We start from the raw sequence: 23,644 nt of genomic DNA on the forward strand, positions 1-23,644 counted from the left end.
AAACGACATATATTTAAATTTTGTTATAAACAGGTCTTCAGAGAGGAATTGGGGTAGGAAACGGTGAGTCCACTCTTCGTTTTATTCTGTGTTTGAATATGAGACGCTGATGTGGTAGGCTATGATTTTTGAAGTGATAGATTGTCTGCGCGTTGTCTGCACTTTGGAAGGAGGAGGTTGAGGGGCAGAAGAAGAATATTTATGAATAGTTGGCTGCTGTTTCCTGAATGTGTTTGGCCTTTACCTTTGTCCTTTCTTAAGCAGAATCACCTGATGCCTTCTCTGTATTGTGAAGGGAGCCTGTTCGTGGATGCTTTTCCGCATGCTCTCTGCCATCCTCTACACCATACTATTAAAAAGCAATGAATCAGTTTTCCCTTTAACACACTATAAAAAATAACACAATTTCCATTCCAGACCACCTCTGCTGAGGTCGCTCACCCGCTTTACAGCACGTTTCCTCGAGGTTCCTCTTGAATTACTCTCAGGCTCCTGGAACAGTTCAGTCCCTCCAAAGCACTTGCTTCTTATTTTTACCTATTGTGTTATGTTTGACCATAGTGAGGTGCTGGTCTGATAGCCTTGGAGAACTAAACAAAATAGTGGGGGTTTTCTCTAGTATCATTCTCCAGGGGTTAATTACCTAAGATGACTTTTTTTATTCATAAATACTCAGAATGAACCTACAGATGACAACACCTTAACTAGCAACATGAAGTACAAAGAATCCAGGGTGTGTGACAGAAATCATTACATTGCAAAGCAGATTTTTCAGTGCAAGGCTTGAGAGCAGCAGAAAGAATATGATACAAACCTGTTTGTATTCTGAAAAGTTAGTAACTGATTACCATCAGAGAAAGCATTCTTCAGCACATTAATCTTGGAAATGTCCATATATGAGAATATAATGAGATCATATGAATATAGGTTTGCACAAAATCCAGCTTTTGAGATGTTCCCAAGATACCAGCAGCCAAAAAAAGCATACCAGTGAACAGGGATGTGAATTTTTGCCAGCAGGCAGTCTGGTGAACGGGAGAGCAAACACAAGGATTAAGTCTATTTTGAGAGTGGGGTTTTTTTTGTACAGTCTTTCTGTATCTCTTTCTTGGACTAGTCAAATGCTTGGCAAAAGCAATAAATAAGTGCACAGTGATCCCAGTGAGTGCGTAGGGAAAAGGAACAGAATAAACAAAGGGCATGTGTCGACAGAGGACATATGCGCTATGTGAAAAAGATCATATTGTTATTGGGCATGAAATCCTGCAGCATGGGCTGACAGAGGATATAGCTGAGCATACACTTGGCAAAAATTGGACTGTACTGCAGTCCCTTCGGACTTCAAGTGAGACAGAGAGAAAATTTAGTGGAGATTACTTCAGGGAACAAAAGTACAGTGGAAAACCCATCCTTGTAGGGAGAGGAAAGCGCCTTACATTGAAAAGAAGGAAATGAAAGAGAATGATCTCTATTCTGGATTTAACGCTGGTGGATGATGAAATCAGCGCAAGCTTCGTGTATCCTGCCTACCTGCCCCTGGGAGATTTGTGTGCATTAGGGCCTATGGAGGTTCCTTGGGCTGTTGTTCCCAAGCTTAGTATCTGCTGGCTGCTCGTGACCAGAAGTTCTTGCTACTTGGAGGCTGTTGAACACTTTATTTAAAGTGAGGCTTGCTTCATGATTCTTTTAGAAGAGGCCAATAATTTCCACTCTCTTCATTTACTGTTTCTGGCTGCCGGGTTGAAGCAGTAGCTGGACAGGTGTGGAAGCAGAATTTTGTTACCTGAAGAAGAGCCAGGTATGCAGCTTGTGGACTGCTTCTAAAGGAAGCAGAAGCTTGCTCTGCAACCAGCACATTTGTTTGGTGAACAGATGAAAGGCCTCTTGCAAAGGTGATTTCACCAGAATGAAGTAGGAATTGCCATTTAAAGCTTTTGATAGCAGTGACTCTTAACTCTTAGCACCACATGCCTGGCAGTCTCCACTGAGCCTCCATTTCTTTGTTGTTCATGGGGCAGCCTCTGTTGATGTTCCAGGTCTTGTGGGCTACAGCCTTCAATGCGTGAATACCTTCAGGTTATCTGCCAGTGCAATCCCCCCTCCAGTCTGTTACATCTCAGCTTGTACCGGTGTTTATTACCTTGATTTGCAAGAGACATCAGAAAATGTGAAGTTCTCTGGCTATCGTCATAAAGGCATAATCTTTGATACTGTTATAAAAATCAAATGGCTGATGGTATGAGGTACTGTCAAGATCAGTTCTGTCTCTAATTGTACCCTCCCTGGAGAAGTTAACAAACATATGTGTCATGGAGCAGACAACTCTGATCCGGCCTTCTTCAAAACAATACATTTTGTACTACGCCTAAAGCCAGCAGTGAGTCAGCTACAGGAATTGACTCTCTTGTGTCATCTTGGTGCCAACACGCTAGGCTGGATTCTGTTTGCCAGCATTAGGTAAGCATCTGATGGTTTCAGGCTGTTTTGCATCTGTGGCTTCAGCTTCCTGAGCAATCATCTGCGAGGAAACTGAATCAGAAAGCTGAAGGAAAAGGTGGGTCATGTGGAATAGTAGTGAACGATGTCGTTTGTTTTGTATATTTAGCCAGTTGTTAGATCCTTTCATTTGACAGATTTCATGTATTTTGTGAAGCTTCGCCATGCCTCAGAAACCCCTATGAAATATGGTGTGTGGTGTGCCTGCCCATTGTAGAGAAAGGAAACCTTTGTCCTAACAAAGCCGGATTAACTATATTGCCAGCTAAGTTAGTGACTCAAGAATAGTCTCTTGACTCCCAGTCTTGTATTGCACACATAGTGATCTGATAATATGTGCTATATTTTCTATTACAGAAGGCTGTATCCCTTTGCTGTTGTAACTTTACGTCCACCCATTTGAGTCACATAAAAATGTGAAATAGAAGTACGCATGGGGGAAGTACTTGATTATTCCCAAATTAGAATTACTCAGCTAGTGTCTTCAGCAGATCAATATTGCAAACCACACCCAATTAGATGAGATAATTACTTGAAACTGGACCAACATTTTAATTCTGTGAAGGAGCAGCTAATATCTGAGAAGCTATTCATCTGTTGAATAGCACCTTGCTGAACACAAGTCATGACAAACAGCAGTAAAGCAGTGGTCTCTGTTACTTAACACCTGTGTATTTTCCTCCATTAGGCAATGCATCAGCCATGTATATGAAGCCTTTGAATATAGCTAATATTTACCATATAAGGGACTTGTGAAATGGAGCTATCTAATGAAACAGAGAAACAGCTGGAAATAAATCCTGTTTTGGATTACTAGTCAGCCTATTCTCCTTTCTTAATTACCACGAGGTCACAGACAGATGCAAGGGAAAGAATAACTTGCCAGAGAGAGATGCCAAGCTAATCTCTCCACTGCCATTCCCCTGAAAATTTACGGTATGTGTATTATTTTACAGCCAATGTAGTAAAAATCACAGGTTAAGACTCCTTTTAAAATACGTGTGTCAGAGGAAATATAATACTGTAGCAGGATGGTAGTAGTTCCTTTGTTATTACAGATCACTCACATCTTTAGCTGCAGTTTCTCTTCAAGCATGCTTCCGACACATGCTTCAAGGCAGAGACCGAAAAAGAATGTGTATGAATATTTTCATCCTGCTGCCTGTGTAGTTAATCACATGGTGGATCCCGTCCAGCAAGATTCCCCAACAGCACAGCTAGCTATTACTGTATGGTAGTGGCTTCTCACTCACCTCTTTAATTCCAGCTGCAAAACTGCATTAAAAGACAACTTAAATACTTTCATAATGCCACTCTAATAGGAGGATTTGTGGTCGCTGCCATAGGGAAATTGTGTAATCATGAACGGGAAGAGAAGTGCCCATGAAACAATTTCTATTAAGAGATGATCCAAGGCATGAAAAACCTTGTGAGAGTATGAACAAATTAATTGTTTAACAAGATTAGCATGCACCACAAGCTCTGGAGGCAAGGCATTAATTCAGATTGTTAGAAAACAGATGTGGACTCTGGATTCTTGTCCTCCACCCCTTATTTTGAATTTTTTTCTAATGAGATCCTTGAAGTGTGATCAGTTCCATATGTGTTTAGGGGGGAGGCTGATGGTGGCTACACCTGCTATTAGTTTGCTGCATCTGTATGGATATTCTAGTTAGTGTTAAGGATGAAGCAAATAAGATCAAGAATTATCATCTGAAACAAAGTCCTTGGAGGAAATCAGCATGGCATGGATGCTGTTTCTAGTGCCGTATTTTAAGACATCCTACCTTGCTTTAAGAGACCCATTGGCTCTAAGGACATTAAAATGTCTGTTACAATACTCTGTCCAGACGTAGTAAAATGCTTTAAATTATCTATCCCAACTGTTCTTTAATTCAGACCCACCACTGGAACTCATTCTAAGAATAACAGAAATATTATTCCTTAACTCAGACATTCATCCATGTCATTTTGTATTTTTCTTTCTGTAAGTGCATTCTGTTTTTTCCTACTTGGATATTTTTCAACATCTACACAATAACAAAGGGATAATTTTCTGTTTCACAGTGGTGACTGTCTAAGGTCTCTTCTAATTAACATTGAGAAAAGAGGAAATAGAAGATTAGAGGATAAAAAAGTGTGGAAGGGGAACGGAGGGCTGAGTGCATGTGCTCAAGGAATAAGAAGTATCAGGAGTCAGGATAGAGAAGTCATGTGAATCATCAGGATGCTATAAATAAAAGAGGTAATCTCTTCTTTTTAAACTATCGTTAGGAAAGTGAACTAGGAGAAGCTGGTAGGACAAGAGCCCGTGGTTTGAAATGAGAAGAATAAATTCCACCAGCCCAGGGTGCAGAAGGCGTTCTGCTGGTGTTAGATCCTCAGACCAGGAAGCAACAGCCGCCGTGAGGGATTTGGTTGCGCAGCCTTGATGGAGTCCATGGAGAGAGAGCGTAGGACGGGCAGAGGCGAGGCCAGGCGGTCGGGAGCAGCCCAGCAGAAGGGCAGGGGAAGGAGCGCAGGGAGCCGGCGGGCTAACGTGGGTAAACGTCACCTGGCAGCCAGGGAGCTGCCTCACGGGTGGCCAGTGAGGCGATCGGTTTCCGTCTGCATGGCCACCATGTCGCCCCAGGAGCCGCTCTGTCTCCCACCCCGTCCGGCTCAGGCGGCTCCTTCGTTTTGCTGTTCCCACAATGGCACTCGGCAAAGGCGAGGCCGGGCTGGTACAGCCCGGTGAGCTGATCTCCAGCGCAGCGTGAACTGCGACTGAGAGTTCAGTGTTTTAATTAGACGCAGCAGGAGCGGAGGGGAGAGGGTTTAGATGAATGAGAGTCCAGGCCAAAGTGACGGACCCGGAACTGTTACGTACTTGACCTTGAGCTTGCTTAGGCTGGCGGGGAAGCAGAGGAGTTCACCTGAGTGCCGACGCTGAGAGGGGCTGGTGTATGGCACCCCAGCGAAGCGTTTATTTATTTCAGTGGAAGCCGTCATCTGTTCTTCACTGCTGTTAGATATCTAAGCAGTGATGTCTTCACCATCTTGGAAGGCTTTTTCAGCCTCTGAAACTGTCATATAGTAGTTAGTGTATAGACTGCGGCAAATCAGAATCCCTTTGAGTAAGTCCGTACAGAGCTATATGTGTCTCGGCTCACATTTGCTGCTTGTTTGAATGCTCGGTGATCTTTGTTAGTGAAAATAAAGGTAATGATTATAGTAGCACTTTCAAATTATGTGGTGCCGCTGTGATGTTCTAATACCGTCTGAAATAGCAGAACGTGAAACTGGATCGCGGTTGCTGTGCTCTGCGCAAACTAATAGGTCTCTTCAGGAATTCACGGTATGGGCTTCAGCCAGTGCACCTTTCCTTTACCGTGAACACAGCTGCGTGACCAAGGCTTTAGACCCAGAAGGACAAAAAGCCTGGAGTCAGTGATAATATAAGGTACCTCACGTTACCCAAAGATATCGAGATACGGTCTAATTAATATCATTTTGTGAGGTGTATTTTGTATGTAGATTATTGGATACTTTCATGCATCTGCAATGCTAATTTACTGCCTCTGCATGCCTGTATTAAAAATGTTATCCTACAACTTGAAACTGAGATAAGCAGGATATAGTCATAGAATAGTTTAAGTTGGAAGGGACCTTTAAAGGTCATCTTGTCCAACTGAGCTAAATATCCCAAATAGCAATGCAAAATGTTTTGCTGGTTCTTATCAGTTATTTAGTCTCAATAGTAGAGAGTGTGCATTTTTTTGTAACAGCGAAGCACAAGCTTTGTACTGGAGTTCCTAGTTTTTGCTCAGCTCTTGAAATGTATTGCTTCAGCATCTTAGAATTAGACCTCTGATGGATAGAAATACTATTTTGGGGAGATAATGTTTGGACCTCTAATGTGAAGTTTTGCTCTTTGCCTTGAGAAATATCCCATCCTTTCTGCAAAATGTTGGCCTGATAAGCAGATACACAGTCTGTCCCACATAGTAACTTTACACAAAGCGCACTCAGACTTCCCTCGAGCCTCTTGTGCCAGCAGATATGTTCTTTGAATTGATGCCTGTCCTTTCTCTCGGCCACTACAAAATAGAGCGAGGAAGCTGGGTCTGTTTCCACTGATTTCAATCTACCTTATCAGTCTTTTCTCAGCTCCCTAAAGATGACAGGAACATGACATTTCACTACCATGGCTCAGCTGCTATCTGACATAGAAACGCTGGGGGCTGAAGTGCTGGTCTGCTTTATAAATATATGATTTATGCAGAAACTGAGATGGAAGTGAGATTAGTATGCTAAATTAGAAGGAAATGTGAAGCTTTTGGATGTCTATTCCTTTTTTTCTTTTTTTTTCATTTTCTCTTTGTTTTCTCTTTTTTCTTTTCTTTTTTCTTTTCTTTTTTCTTTTCTTTTTTCTTTTCTTTTTTCTTTTCTTTTTTCTTTTCTTTTTTCTTTTCTTTTTTCTTTTCTTTTTTCTTAATTGGTTATTCTTTTTGTATTGTCTATATTTATTTATTTATCCATACTGATTATTACAGTGGTTTACCACCACATTTGCGTTGATACATTGCTTAATCCTAAATTACCATTTTGGTTTTCTGCGTTGCTATTCTCTGAACAACTTTTATTGTTTTTCTTGGCTTAACTGCAGACCGTCTCCACCCTTTTCCTTCTGCAGCTGATCAAATTCTGCAAAGAATTCTCTGCTTTGGATAGACTATTGCTTCCCACCCATGCTATTCTCACTGAGGTTGGAAATTATATTAATTTTATTTAGTGTGGGGAAAAACTTGGCTAACCCTTCAAAACCATCTTTCAAGTCTAGTAATTCAATGAAGCCCTTATTTACAATGGTAATAGCTATTTCTCACAGTGCTGTCCAAACTCAATTCTCTCTGGTTACAAGAGAATGAAGCACTGTTTTCCATTTTCAAAGCAAAATGGTCCTTTTTTACTTTTCAGTTTGGGGAAATAGCAGCATAACCTTGTTTAGAAGGTTTTCTAGGAAAAGCAACATGTTACGTTCCACATTATGCTATCTTTTAATGGCTTTTGTGCCAGGGACTGAGGGAGGAAGGCAGGCAGTCATACACAACTTGATCAGTGTAAAACTGTTATTCTGAGACTTGGATTTTCCACTTCTTTCCGGTCCTAATCAGTGCTCATATGCTAGTGTGTAAGGTCAAGGAATTTAAATTCTGACCCTTGATTAAAGTGTGTGGGTTTTTTTTTTTCTTTGGACTCAAAATTATCTAAGTAGAAGATAATAATATTGTATGATGATATGGGTAAAAATACTTGTTGAGGATTGCCATTTCAGATGTATACAGTGCCCCTGATAGACGCTGGTTTTACTGAGGTCTCAGGTATGCCAAAAGCTGTACAGATATGAATGGTGATTTCCTTGCACAAACACAAAAAGTGTGAGTGGTGGCAGTATGGAGATGTAAATGAGACCTTCAGAAACCTGTATGGCACAGAGCTGCTGGCTTTCTTCCCTTAGGACACACCACATAGCAGCTGAGAGGAGATAAGAAACTCCAGATTTGAAGAGAGATGTGATTTGGGGAAGACCAGTAACTCAGCATTGTCCTTGATAGTTTCATGGCAATTGTGTTGGGTTTCACTTGACCATACAAGCAATGTAATTACATCTTGCGTCTTACCTATCCTTCTTCCCGCTCTCTCCCCTTCCTGCTCTCTACCCTCTCTCCCTCATACAAAAGGAAAAAGTCAAAGATGAAAGGTAGTTTTTCCTTCCTGCGGTGATTATGGTGTTTTTTGAAGCACTGTGACCAGGTTTGGAAGTGGCTCTATTAAGTTATTCCAGGTCATGGTTTAAGAGAAGTAGGAAAATGGTTATTTGAAGAGTTTTATTAGAATCTGTAATATACCAAAACCTCTGTGCCAGGCTTATTTGGAAGTTTAGATAACTGATCTCCAAATAGGCTGTAGCTCAGATCAAATCAATGCAAAAGACACAGAAAAGTCGATCTCCATCTATCCACGGACAGCTACTTCATTGTTCACATGTTAATTCTGTGGTTAGTCTTATGGTCCATATTTTTAAATCTTCAAGCAGTTAATGGACCAATCCCTAGATACTCAGGTAACTTGTACATTTTCCAGGTTTGCTGGTAGTGATTGGCTTGATTGTATTCAAGATGAACAAATATAATGAAAATAATGTATTTCAGTCTATTAGGTAAGAGGCTTTTGGCTTTTCAAAGCTAAGAGTCAGGAGTGAGATTATATGCGAAAGATTTGCAGGATATTAAAAGGTGATACGCTGGAGAAAATTTTTGCCAATTAGATGCAAAACCAGAGAGACATGAGGGCATCCTGGGAATTTCAAGTGCAGCAGACAATAGCCTCTTGCAGACAGTTGATTCAGAGCCACTCTTTGAAAAAGGAATTGCAATACAGAAAACTGTATCAGGGGAATCACTAACAGGTTGTATCGCCTCTATAGCCAGCTGGTTGAAATGCCTAACTGGTCTGCCATGACCAGTATGCTTTTTGATGTAAATGAAGTAGGCAGCACTGTAGGTAACGGGTGGATTCCCTCTCCACACCTGACTAGATGCTCTCGGTGGCAGTGGGAAGGAAGATGTGCAACCCCCTGCTGCTGTGACTTTCACTGTTTGCATCCACCTTCTTGTTGGTGGAATCTAGAGGAGTTGTAAAGCTCCTCTATCACAGTGGTCTGCTTGGAAAAAAAATGTCTGAAAAGGCAATGAAATCAGGAAGGAGCTGTAGTCATACCATTTTTTGTAATAGCTGCTAAACTATGGATTAATCTAGTTCAAGGATATTAAACCTTGAATCAAAAAGCATAAAATACGTACTTAAGTTCATCCCCAGCATAAGTATTTTGATGTGGGACTGCCCCTGAAAATGTCATTTACAGGGGTATTTCCTTCTGCTGGAGAGTTCTGGTTCTTGGACAGCAGCGGCATATATGCCAACTCCTGCTAATAATTGCGTTAGTGAAGGCAAAGGAAATAAAATGGGAATTTCCTGGAGAGGGATATTAGGAAGAATTGGCAGACCAGATTAACTTCCTACATGAAGGTGGCTGAGTTATTTGAAGGGTTCAAGTAACAACAATTAGAGATGTCTTAGAGAAATAGATACTGAAAAAAAGTGCCTGTGAAAGGTGACCAAATCCAATTGCTCCAGAAAGAGAAAGCAGGAAGGCTGCGCGCGGCCGTCCTCTCTGTGTGCACAGGTAGTGAAGGCAGATACGTAACGTGGTGGACAAAGTATAAGAAGCTTGTAAGGACAATGAAGTTTGACAGGCAAGAATGAGAGGAAGACACATCTAATAATAGTGTGTGTTTAACTGTTTATCTCTCATTAAGGAAATAAGCAGCTCAGAAAATGGTTGTAGATAACTTACAGCAATTAATGGTGATGCAGTACCTTCTAAGACACTGCACAGTCAGCGTTTCCAGCACAGACTTAGGTAAGGGCTTTGAATGGATGTTTGACATGGGCCTAAATCTACAGCAGAAATTTCCAAATATCCTCTTTTCCTTAGTGAGCTGACTGTTTGGGAGTGTTTTAGAAGGATAGTGGTTCAATGCTTCAAGTAGTTCTGTCCTGAAACAGTTTGGTGAATTTGTTTCAAACTGCTTGGCCAAATGCTCCCAAAAATCCTTTTACCAGTTTTATGTGGTCTACAAGAGCCAATCACAGATCAGGGCATCGTTTTGTGGGGAGCTGAATTCATGTCAAGACTTGATCAGCACATCAGTCTGGACTCCCAGATACCCAAAAGCTAGGCATTGTGATTTTCACTACTTTAAGTTCCCTTTCCTGCCCACCATTGCACTTCAGACGTGTTAGAAGCAAAGCAGGAGCTCCACCTGCCTTCTCCCTCTGCTTCAAGGCACTGGTGAAGGTGGCCTGAACTTCACTCTGGCTTAGAGCTGCAAGTGCTTGCAGCAGCTGACTGCCTTTTTGTCCCTTTGCTTCGGGCTGTGGCCACGTGTAACATGTGCCACCTCCACAGCCGACACATCTGCCACCTTGGAAAGGGAAGGGTAAAGGGGTTTGGGGTGGGAGAGACAGGAGAAGCTGGTGAATCTGGAACCTCATCTGTACTGATGAAACTGGGGGAGCATGGATCCGGTCTGACACACCTGTGGAGGAAAGGCTTCACCCGCACAGCTCAGAGGTTCCGAGGAGATCCCAGAAGACTATTTGATCGTATATTTTGACTCTCTCATATAAAGCAGTTTATTCTATTTCTCATGGTACTCTGTGGGGAAGGTTAGGTCACAGCTTAGGTTAGATTTTACAGTGTGCCTGTTCTCTGTCTTGGGAGTTTTGTACACTATTAGCAGAAAGCAGAGGGTGCTGAGGGACCACTGGTGTGGAAAGGGTCACCTTGTCAGTCCCCGAGCAGCCTTCGAGCCTGTGCTCCACCAGGGCTGTATTCCAGCAGAGGAGAGCCGCGGAAGAACCCCTGCTCCCATCCCCACTGCACAGCCATCCTGCATCTAGAAATCTGGCACCGCCTTCACTAACGCTCCATCAGGGCAATGAAGAACAGATGTAGATGCTTGCCGCAGTCTTTTCCCTCGATGATCTTTTCTATCTGTATGATCTGGATATCTCTGCTTTTCTGCTACAAGGACTTGTGCCAAGAGAAGTCCTGAACCAAGTAATTGGTCTCCTCCGCGCCTCAGTCACAAAGACCCATGTCCCTTGGTGCTGCCTTAAAGGATCCCTGCAAGTGACTCAATCACCACAGAAAAGCCATCCCTTTCTTGCCGCTTCTGCCTACCCAAGTGCATGCCCTTAGGTCGTGGGCCCTACAGCAGGTCTCGATCATGCTCCACAGCTAAGCAGTAAGTAACTAAAGCTTCAAGTGTCCTGCTAACAGAGCGTCACCCCAGCATAATCCAGGCCCTGACTCAAATTGACAAGGACAGGTTGGCCTCTGAAATAATCTCTTTAAATAGCAGCAGCCGTCTCTCTCTAAGGCAGTTCCCTCCCCCAGCCCGCGCTGGAGAGCCGCTTACAGCACGTTGCCCACTGTTTCCCACCCAGGCATCGCAGGGCTGGCACTTCTCACAGGCAGGCGTGTCCCCTGCCCGCAGTCTCCCAGCTTTGCTTTGCGCCAGGAATTACAATGAATTTTGCAGCGCAGTTTCTCTACTCCAGGGTGTTAAAAAACAGAAGTCCCAGGGACCACTCCAAGGAAGATGAAGACTACGATCCTTTCTGGCAAAGGTTGGAGAATATTGCTGTCTGACTTAGAGCTAGAGCGCTCCTTTCTGCCCCTCGGGGGTCATGGTCGGCCCTCGGGGTCCACCCAGGGCCAGGCCCATGGACATGACAACCCCTGGACCCCTCCTGCCTCCTTATGGTGTTGTAGTTGGAGTTTTGCTTCACCTCGTTGTTTACTTAGTCGCTGTGCTGTATAGGTAATGCTTTCTTTTTCCTTTTCTTACTTTCTAAAAAAAAAAAAAAAAAAGGAAATTGTTTGTAATTTTTCAATATCTCCCAAGGTTCTGTGGGTATGAGTTGCTCCTGGAGTCATCCACTAGAAGCAGTGGAGATTTGAATACTTTAAGCCCTTGGAGTTCAGCTTTTTTATTTCTTCATGAATACAGTATTAGAAATAACCCTAGACAGGCCAATGGACTGCTGAAAATTTATCTTGGGATAGCCTGTATCAGATCCTGTTCTTACAGGTGTTCTGCAGTTGTCTCTGTTAGGGTGCTTGTGGTCTTCTTGAATTCCTGTTTTCAGGCTTGGATGGCGCAGATGGAATTTAGGAGATGTCTATTGCCCTTGCGTAGCATCAGCTGAGGGGTGTGCACCCATGTGGCATGGTTGTGTTTGCACAGCCTTGCTCTTAAACTTTTCCGTAGTTGTTTTGTCTGCCAATTTTATTATCTGGACGCTGCTAGCAAGATCACAACCTGACGTTGCCAGATGTGGTATAAACAAGCGGCAGTTCTCATTTCCTGCGTCCTGCCAATAGTCGCAGATGTTGGTAGTACTTAAAAGATAAATTGTTTCAGTGGGATCAATGCTGCTGTTAAACCCTCATGGAACACCAAAGGGGAAGACAAAACCCCAGTTCTGCACTGAAAAAATGGCTTGCTCGAAGTCACACATGATGTGACGCGTTCTGCAGCGAACTGAGAATGTTAAACCGGTCTTCCCATCGCAGGACCACTTTTTCCTCTAGTTTCGGTTATGTTACTTGTTCTTTATTACAAGTGAATTATGGAGACGTGTTAATCACCAGAAAACCCTTAAATTCAGAATACGTTTAACTTAAAGAGCAAAAAAGTTTCACTAGTTGGAGAGTTTTGGCTGCCAAACTGTGTGCAGTGTTTGATAGTGATCATTTGACATTCACAGTCACAGTTGTGAACGTCCTGTATGAACTGCTTAGAGGGGTGGGTCTGTTTGAGGAACACTTGGAAGGTGTTGAAGCAGAGGTAACCAAGAGGGGTGACCTTCTGAGTTCTTCTTGCTTTCAGATTACTTTTTCTCATGTTATCTATTTAGCAGCTGACACCCAGTTGCCATTGCCAGCAGTAAGCAATGACATTTCAGTAGCATGTGCAGGAGACTGGCAAAGGATTATGACCACAGATGAAGGCAGATATAGTACTAGGCTCAGGCTCTGGTAAATCTGACTTACTGGAAGTAAGGAGATATTTTATCAGAACTGATCATGCAGCGTGGTTGTCCCCTGCATGAACCTGAGCTTTCTTCGCGTTTGTTGCTGGTGTAACATCACATGGTTTTGTCAGACCTGTATATGATGAGTAGAATTATAAATACCTGCTCAATCCCAAGGCTTGGTTATTACGTTCCTATCTCTGCCGGATAGGTCATACATTTGTGTCATACAGGCTAGTAACTAAGTCCTGATCTCTTTGTCTTTAAGACACTCTGATAAGTAGCCCTGCTACGAACTTCCTGCAGGAGTCTTAGGCAAGTCACTCGATCTGTTTGTGCCCCAGTTTCTATCAACAAATTTGAGCTAATATTTACTGAATTTTTCTGTTTAGGGGAAGATGTTGGTAATTCATATGTGATCTAGGAGCAATCACTTTGCGTAGGGTTTGGGTATCTAAATATCAGAGATGCATTTTAAATTTCCATCCTTTAATTGCCACTAGTTGAGTGATAAGAGTCTCAAACAGGTGTTTCTAAATACGAGTGTTATACAAAATAATGATAATTCAAGAAAGTAATGTTCGAGTGCAGTGTTGTCTTCAATCTGTTTTAACTGTGTTGTCAAAGAGAGATCTAGCGTGTTCCTTCCCCATGCCTGGGGGAGTTTATTTGTCACCCTGTAGTCCTGCTGAGGACTCTCAGACACTATACAGTGCAGTAACTTAGAATTACTAGTGGAGAGGATGACATCTGTTATGATGCTTCTTGCCATTTGTATCTCAGCAAGCCTCAATTTTTTCTGTCATTTCTCTTTCATAAAGACCTGCTCGCGCAAGCTGCTGAGATGCTTTTAAGAATTGCTGCTATTGCAGCATTTGGATGTGTTTGGGGAGCGGGGAAAAAAAGTAGAAGAGGAGTTGGGATGGAACAGAAATATTTAGGAGTTATTGGGAAAGGGGATTGCAACAAATGGGGAAGGTGTCAGAAGGGTGTGGGAAGGCTCAGGCATCTGCAAGGGTCAGAGGAGATGGGGCTGGGGTTATGGAATAGGAAGGATTAATGGAGCTGAGGAGGTTCTGGGTAAAGGAGGGATTTGGATGAGGGAAAGGGCTCTCTCTGTCATATCCTGGGATTACCCCTTTCTCACTCCTTTGAAAGGAAATCCCAGCCATAAGCTGAGCAGACTGCTACCTGCAGCAGGCTGGTCCCGCTGGCTCAGCCCACCAGTACATGACCCATCTCTGCTCAACACTTTGAGATATGAGGCAGAAGTGACTTTAAAGGGGTCACTTTTTGCTGTAATAAGTATTCCAAACTTGCAGGCATAAGATCTGAGCCCGTTTATCTAGAAAGCAGATGACAAGTATGTCTCAAACTGTATCTTACCATTATCTGTGGCTCGGTGCGCTCCAAGAAGGTGTTCAGGGAGCCTGAAGACAGTGGCAGCATATAGATACGAGCTTAAGAAACCCTTACCCCCAAAACAATAAAAAAGAATGAAATTTAAGAATGCACACATAGAGAGCACGCATATGTGTGCTGATGAGTTAATTACAGGCTAGCCCCAATTGATCGGAATGTTTTGAAGGGGCATTCGAGCTTACGCTTCGCCAGTTTGCGCTATGCCACTGATCGGTCCTAGTTAGGCACTGGAGTTTGAAATTCTTGTCATGGCATAGACCTATTAGGGATGCTAAAATACTCTACAGGACTTGTACAATACTGTCAGTCGCTCGTTGTGGTGAGTGTGCTGTAGAAATGACAAAGAAATGGTGAGTTTTCAGTCTTACACCAAAATGTATCTGTTTCCTATTGTGACACTTTGAATTTCTCTCTGTGAAGTAACATGGGAATGTATGTGCATAATTCCAACTTCATTTCTGCCTCGTTGTGACTCATTATGTAAGAAGTCTAAAAGCACCAAATGGGTCAAATGCTGACACTGGGTACATCTGCAAATCAAAATGGCAGCACTGCGTCACACCAAAGAGCAGTCTACCTCTGTGTCTTCCCTGTAGTGGTGGCCAACAACAGGAGCTTGGAGAAAAATAAAAGCCACCTAAGATGCTTTCTCTCATATGCTCTCATGGAGTCTGCCAAGTAAGTGCTGAGGGGCTTCTTCAGTGATGTGTTTATTGGCCACTGTTACACCTACTTCCTATAGGTGCACAATTTTTTTAAGAACCCATTTATACCACTGTCCTTCATAGCATCCTGTGGCAATGAGTTCTGTGAGCTAATTATTTTCTGTAAGAAGGACACTTTTAAATTTTCTATCTGATACTTTCATATGATGTCCCCCTAACATTTATACTGGGAAAAACGTTGACTAATCCTTCCCAGTGTGCTATCTCCTGGGCATCCGTGACTTTGTAGATTTTTTTTTTTTTTGCACCTTCAGTTTTAGAAGCTGAAGAGATCCTCTGTATCAGTTAATCTGCTTAGTCTGTTTCACGGATCCTGAGGAAGGCAAGCTGCATGTGTGTTCATCTGGTGGGGACATGTAATTGTCCCATCATTGCAGGATAACTGCGTGGGCATTTCTTTCTCCTTGTAACAAAGGCAACAGTTGTGGTCTTTAGGTATAGTATGCGCTATTACTGCATTTTATTGTCCCAAAATTATTTTTGTTGGTTTTGTTAATTTCTTAGTTTATTAATGCTACTATTTTTCCAAACTTGTTTTCCCCAGTGCTATTTAACTTGATGAAATTTATCAGTGTATGCAAAAAACCAAACTGGAAACAGAAGAATTATTCATGCCGAGTTGTTGCTTTTTGTCATTCTAAGAGTACGTTTCAGCATACGCTGACTTTGAGACTTTAAACTATGTAAAGCTATCTGCTTAAACAAATGATATTTTTTCCAGTTCCTTAATTATTCATGGAATGTCTGCATATGGATCTTCTCTTTTATTTTTTGCAGTTATGCTGAGCAGCTGTTCTTGAAAAAGTAGGTTTATAAACTGTATTTTCATGTTTGCTTTTACTAATGACTTTAAAGGTAAAATCTCATAATTTATAACCATGTAACAAAGCTTGCCAGCTGGATATTTGTTTTATGGCTGGAAATAAACAGACTTTTTTATGAAAACTTTTGTAGACAAATTCCAAAAAAGGAAAAGCGATCCATTTGAAAGGAGCAATGTTTTATAATGCTGGGGTTTGTATTTATATTGGCTCAGATTTTCATCTGGTGGGCATGATCGCTAGAATAGGGGCTATATTTTGTTACAGTGCATGAGAAGTCACGTGTTGTTTCTGTGTGAGCACTTGCATGCTTTGCTGCCTGCGTTGACTGTCCCTGCAAAAGAAATTCATACTGAGGTGATCTATGGCAAGCATATGAACTGTGTTTGAGTTAGGAAATGCGTCTGACCCAACAGGGTTATTAGTTTCCTGTTTGTGATAGATTACCAAACTTCAACCCACTGTTTACCTTGGGAGTTTAAGAGCTCTCAGTGGGTCTGTGTCATACCCAGGTGGGTTCAATAGGGAAAAATGTCATGTAAATGAAAAATATGTACATAGAACAAAAATTCATTTGAAATAAAGATAGACGATACATACATATACAATAGTATGATGATATTCCTTTGGTAATGAGGCTGCTGACCTTTCAGATGCAAATGGAGGACAGTTTCCATATTAAATGTTGAGATGGTAATGTTTCAGATGTGCTTTAAACCCATGTCAAGGTTTAAAAGCCTACACCTATTTTACAGCTGATTGACTTCTTTTTTGCCAGTGGTCATAAGGTGTTGTCTCCATCAGGGTCCTGAGCAGATATTCACCGTTCATGAGAGCAGTGCTGCAGATCAAGGGCTGAGAATCTGATTTACTTCCCTCTTTTGTTCTGCCAAAAAAAGGAAATCCGAGAGTAGGGCCAAAAATCAGTGTCCCATGTTGGTCTTTCTACTTGCAGATAAAAACATTTGATGGTACTAGTGTGGTAAGGCATTGCCCTGTAGTTTGTACTTTCTAGCAGAATCCTGGTTCATCAATAGACTTTTTTGGTCATCTTTGGGGTCTTTTATGGACTTTTTGTAGTTGAGTGCAACAGATGCAAGGAAAAAGTGTGAATGCCAGTGAGTAAAAAAATATTTGACCTAGAAAAATCACAAATTTTTGACCTACCTATAAGTTTTACCCTACGTACACCCTTTTAACCCATTGCCAGGGTAAGAAATATCATTCATTGCTAATCATTTTAGATAATATGTTTAGAGAAAAGATGTATATGTTCTTCTCTTTTTGGAGTGGTTGTGGGCTACTGTGATACGGAAAATTTCTTTTTGGGGGGGGAGATGGAGAATGAACTCTTAACAGCAATGTGGCCTCTTAGATGATGGTAGGTGTTGTTTTTGCCAGGGGCTGTGCTGTAACAAGTTCACAGGGAGACAGTCTGATCTGATTCTCATCTTTGCGTTAAGCTGACTAATATGCATGAGAACGGACAGCGGAAGCTTAACATCTTTATGAAGCGTTCCAACCCTCTAACCTCAAAGGAGCAGAAATGCAGAAAAGTATGGAATAGAGCTACTTGATAAGCTATTTAATTTGAAGGCCGAATGCCTGGTGTTCGGGTATATCAGCTTTAAGATGCTGTATTGGGAAAATACTTTAAATCACAGGTTTCAACATAAACAAGTTACAAATGTGTAAATTATTTATTTATCTTAGAAAATAAGTGTTGATCTCATTAATTTTTGGAAAGAGAAAACCTGGCTACAAAAATTGTCCTTTTTTGCCTCCTGTGAGGATATACAGGATGATTGATGCTACTAGTATATTACTTGATGCAAATAACAAAACCTTTTCTGTTGCCCATATTGTTATGTGAAGTCCTCAGTGGAACAATTGGAAGTGTAATAGGAAGCAGAGCTACAGGCACAGATTATTGGGACCACAAAGAAAATGGATGACACTGCCAAATGTGGGGCCATTGCTCAAAAAGCAGCTGTTTCTAAATATTTTTAAATTCTTTTTAGAAATTATTACAATGCATATTACAGTGCTGATCGCTGCTGTAAAACTAGGGCAGCATTGGCTTTAGCCAGCCCTGCTGATGAATAACTGCGTCACTTATTTTAAAAAAATAATTTGGATTTAGTAAGTGTTTTTTGTTGGAGATGATGCTGAAATAACTGACATAATTTAACATGTATATTTTTTAGAAAAGCCTTTCTTCCAAATAGATTAATACTGAGTGCTTCATGTAGAGGGGTTTATACCATCTGTGTAAGCATAGCCACAGACCTGGGATGGTGTCAGCTCTTTTCCAAATCACTGGTCTTCTCCTTAATGCTCTTTTTTCCCCACATTACTCTCCAAATTCCAAGAATTCCTAGAAATTTTGCATCTATTTGTAGGGCTAAAAATCCTACACTGTAGCATATTATCCCTTGTGAACTCCTGAACACTGTGGACCATAGAGTAAGGCAGTTAAAGGTAGGAAAACTGGCAAATTTTTGTAGCAGTGTTGTCTCTCCAAAGTTTCTTGGGGAAGGAGGTTTGTGTGGCATCATGGTGTTGTCTTATCTACAGGTGTTTTTATCTATGAAGTGTTAACTCATGGATCAGGAGACCTAGTTCTTTAGCTCTGTAGTAGGATATAATTATTATCCCTTATCAAAGTACTTTCCTTCCCGTCACGAGGCAGTTGATGACTGTCAAGAGTATGCTCTGCAAGTATGCAAGAGCAGAGAAGCAGACCTCTTGTGTACAACATAACGACATTTGTTACTGCTATTAATAGTATTAGGGAATGCTCTGCAGCAGCTATTAGCCTTTTTTGAAAAAACATGGAATTGCATACAGTAAATACAATTCCAGTTATTCCAAAATTTCTGGAAGCACTGAACTGGGATCATTGCCAGTTGAGCCTGAGTACTGAGGAAGGTCTGGCTGCCCAGACAGCACGGACTATACCTTTCTTATTTTCTTGGGTATGACAGTTTCCCTGTTTGTCCACATGAAAGATTATCTGGCTTTTCTAAAAGCTGGCTGGTTACAGTAGCTTTCAATCCATCTGCAAGATAAGGCAATATGACGGTAATAATTCAGTGTGCCTATTTGAGGCTTGCAAAGAGCAACTGAGATGCGCATCCTTCTTAAATGCTTAATGTCAAGCCTTTAATCACCCAAGCTTTCCTAACAAGTTTCTTTTATTTGTTTTTAGGGATGACAATAAAATAAAGAAACAAGATGCCCCAGCGCTTTGTGATCTTCACTCTTGTAAGGATGGGCCAATAAGAAATGGCCTTATTGGGCAGAAACCACCCTCTATCAATCCTGAGAGACTGAAAGATTTTGGTGAGGAGGATTACCTGAACGGGGATGTGAAGACCTGGGAAATGAAGATAGTGAGCCGTAATGATGAGTTACTTAGGGATGCCCTTTCCCGCATCCCTCAGTCAAGCAGTAGGAGCAGCCTGTCAAGCTATAACAAGCTGATTCGATTTGAAGATATTAGTGCAGCAGCTTTCAAAATCCAGTGCGGTGTTCAGAAAACCCCCTGCATGGTAGGGAGTTTATATGGATTTGCATTCTCTCAGTATTTCTTTTATTTGCGTTATAAAAGTTGCTCGGAAATGAATGAAGAGTATGTGTGAGTTGCAGCAGATAGATCTGTGTAAAACAACTCCTGTTCATATTAGTTGTTGTTAACTGTCAATAAGCATTTTCTTCATACTTGTTTACACTAACCTAAATCCTCAAAGATTGCAGTGACCTGTAAACAAAGGATAAACCACATTAGGCATAGACTTAATGCACTGTGGTATTACGCTCCCGGTGAAAAACTCTTGCAAGGAACCTGAGACGGAGACGGCCGACTATCAGTGTTTGGGTAAGCCGTCTTGTGGGAGGGTCTGATTTGGAACCAGCCCTCATATTTGGAGAGTTTGAAGGTACAGATCTTCCTTCCTAGCCTGGCCAGCCTGGCAAGGCTGGATAAATTCTGTAACCAGGTGGTTCTGCCACGTGCATCTTCAACAAAACAAGGACATTAAGATAGACACACACAAACATATGCAGCTATCAATGAGTCTAGGTATGAAAATGACTGAGACACTCCCATAAATGTACAAGCATTTGCGAAAGCGTAAGAGAAGTACAGTGGCAAGCTATTAAATTCACAGTGTATTTCTACTGTTGGGAACTCTTCAAGAAGGCTACTCTATGCACTCTGTGGGTAATCTCCTCTTTTGCCTGCGGTGGGTGAAAAGAGCATCTTTGCCAAATGGCAATTCATAACAGCAGCCCCAAAGAGCTCCCTCGATGAATCCCTCCCTGTTGCTGCCCGGGGGCACCCCACCAGCCTCTCTACCCGTGGATTGCCTTTCTGGCCTGCACCAGGAAAGGACCTTGGTGTCTGAGCCACTGTTTGGGGTATAATAGTCCCCAGAGCAAAGCGGTTTGGTCTGCAAGACACAGTTCTCCTGGTTCTCAGGTGGTGCCTGCTGATGCAGAGACATCATAATGGCTTTCTGCGGGTTTTTTTTTTAATCTCAGAGTTCCCAAAATAAGGATACCTGTGGTTCTTGTAGCATACTACTGAAGAAGTGTGTCTCGTGACAAAGCACATGATACGAGACAGTCTGGTGCTGTAAGGTGGCACAAAAAACTTGCAGACTAGTGTTGGCTGGAGTGCAGGAGTCAAACTGGATGCGTTTTACATTCATGTGCTGCCTGTTCAGAGTGACTTGGGAGTAAAACATCCTGCCAGCTGTACCTGGATTTCCTTTCAGAGTGGAAAAGTTGGCTTGCACAGGAAGGCAGCTGGAGGAGCAAGCAAACACGTGTGCAGCATGGGTGGTCGGGGGCCAGAGGGAAGAACAGAGGGAGCATACCAAAATGTGTAATGTGTATTACATCGTTTGTCACCAAAGCTCTCAGGCTGTCATGCTTGAGAGCACAGGCAGTGATCTGGGCAGAAGTGTCAGTCTTCTGCTTTTGTGGAGAGACTGTCCCAGGAAGAGAAGGTTTGCATTTATATTGCAGGTAGGGAGCACTGCGCTTCTCTGTAATTGACAACTCTGGTCATATTTGTTAAATGGGTTTAATCGTGCTCTACAAAGGTGGGTCTATGGGCTGGGAGAGGGTGAGTGTCAGGGCTTAATTTGGAAAGCAGAACTAGATAGCTCTGTACCCTTCAACAGCCTGAATCATATCTTCCCTGCAGCTCATGGCATTGTGCACCTCTGCCAAACTAGTAAAATCTCAGCCCCATTCCCTGGGCCACGTTCTTGCTCCCAACACACCCTAATGCAGGAAAAGGCAAGACTGTGCCACTGAGTCCATAAACAAGCTAATTTTCTGTAGTCTCTTTTTATGCAGGTACTATGCTTTTGGGATGATCAGAATAGTGGAAAACCTATACCCCCGCTTGTTCTAGTGTGAAAATAGCCCATGACTGTTGCTATTGAAAGTAATGTTCCCGCAGAAGTCATTAGTATATGTTTCATGCACTGATTCAAAAAGAAAGTATTGAAAACACAGAGTGGTATCAAGAAAAACACAGATAACCTTTATCTTAACTCATCACTGAGGGGTAAGAGCCCCTTGTAGGCACATTTGTATGGATTTAAAAAGCGAGCATGACTATAACCCATACAGTTACTTGAAGGGAGAAACACTTTGCAGGGTGATTCCTAATCTGCAGGTAAGACCACGGATGGAGCGTCCTGGGTCGTCCTTATGCAGGAGTTTGCCTGGAGCTGATATATGGCACCATGGATGATTGTAACGGATGTTACAAAGGTACTGAATATAGGAAAAACAAGGAACTAGCATTAAATCAGGCACTTGGTTTAGTTACTGGTGTAGGAACTTTGAGGGTTGTTTTGTGTTAGCTTTGTGGATGCCAAATGGAGGCTGTGCTGTGTGTTGTACGTTAGACGCAGTATCTGTAGTCCTTAGATAAGATCACAGTGACAAAAGGGAAAACTTACCAGCCGGTTCAATGAGTCTTACAAGGTCACACATCAGGTCAGTACAGCTGAAAATAGCGTTGACACCTCCTTTGTTAGAAGTAATTGCTATATTCAGGCTACATGAAAAAAAGATTCAATTAAAGGAAGCAGAAAAGGATAACCTAAAGAGTTAAAATATTGAGTATCAAAATTAAAGAAAAATAATAAAAATCTGAAGTACACCACCTCTGTGGTAAAGAGTGATTTAACAACACATATTTTTAAATATAGGAGACTTAGCAACTTCATAAAGTCACAAGATTCATCTCCTTAAATCCTTTTTCTCATTGTTCACTCTAGAATCTAAGATTCTCTACAAAAACAAAAAACTGTAAAACTAGTACGGTATGTGAAGAACAGTAGTGTTTCTTGTTAGTGTTCTTTTTTCTGTTTTGCATATACATTCTCCATAGATTAGGCTGTTTAGGATAGGAACTATTATCCTATTAGTGCACTAAGCACTTTCCATTCTTTCAGTTCGGCAGGCAGATTTGCAAAGCAGCAGTAGGTGGTAGCTCCTGTTGCAGGATTTTCAGAAGCAAAATAGAGAATCTGGCCCCACCTATGGGTGAGGAACTTAATATATGCTTGTAAATCCACTAAAAAGCCTTGCAACATTCATCTTAAATTCTTAGTTTAATTGCATACCTTATCTCTGAAATAGGTACTTGCTTTATTTACACAAATTCACATTGAAAGTCCCAGTCTGAAAAAGATGTCACTACATGTTACTATGTACGCTGTACACCATACACATGACGCTGCCAGATACTTTTTGAGATAAATATTTAAAATATATTGTCATGCTTTCTTTTAATCTATCTCTCTCAGTGACTTATCATAAATGAGGGCTTGATCCCCTAATTCCCCAGGTCCATTTGCTTTGGCAGCCAGTGGAAGGAATAGAGCCAGTTATGAAATAGAGATGCAGTAAGCCTAGGGAGCTAGAACCCACAGGCTTACTGTAGCTCTATTTCATAAATTATTTTGTTTAAAACTCTTGTTTTAGATAATGAGGAAATAGGAAATTTATATGGTGATGCATGCTGTTGGTGTCTTACTATAAAAAAAGATAAAGGTTTGCCATTAAAAAAAAAAAAAATACCATGCACTTTGACATTGCACCGCATGTACTATCCTTGCTAATGCCTCTCAGCCCAGGGATCGTTTCTGTTCTAAACAGTGAGCTTTTTCAAACAGATGCTGCTTACACTTGCAATCCTGGGAAAAATTTTTTATTATTTCCATCATTCTTCAAATAAGAAATGTCTGTACTAATGTCATACTGGCCTTAGGATGCAAAATGGACAATATTCAGTAGCGAGTCAGTGGCAGAAACCATAGCAGAGTCATAACGGGACTCAAGAAGGACTTTTCTAACTGCTTTTTTATCTATTAGGAGGTGACCTTCTTTTTGGGGCATTCAATATCCAGTCATGGCAAGTGCTAAAATATCAGACTATAGGGTGGTTTTTGAAATAATTGAAAATACTTATTTTAATATCTGTATTTGAACAGTAAGACC

General features: G+C 41.6%; 1 protein-coding gene across 1 annotated transcript in view; it reads left to right on the top strand.

Annotated features, from left to right (window-relative positions):
* Positions 1-11,581: 11,581 nt before the first annotated feature.
* LOC104621615 (serine racemase-like) overlaps positions 11,582-23,644 on the top strand; it is a 30,804-nt gene continuing 18,741 nt past the window's right edge. The window contains exons 1-2 of the mRNA XM_010288143.1: positions 11,582-11,736; positions 19,326-19,668. Of these exons, the coding sequence (XP_010286445.1) occupies positions 11,636-11,736; positions 19,326-19,668 (444 nt within the window). The 5' untranslated portion in view covers positions 11,582-11,635. The remainder of the gene's footprint in view (positions 11,737-19,325; positions 19,669-23,644) is intronic.

This window comes from Phaethon lepturus, unplaced genomic scaffold, assembly GCF_000687285.1.
Source record: "Phaethon lepturus isolate BGI_N335 unplaced genomic scaffold, ASM68728v1 scaffold14425, whole genome shotgun sequence".
Classification (NCBI taxonomy): Eukaryota; Metazoa; Chordata; class Aves; order Phaethontiformes; family Phaethontidae; genus Phaethon; species Phaethon lepturus.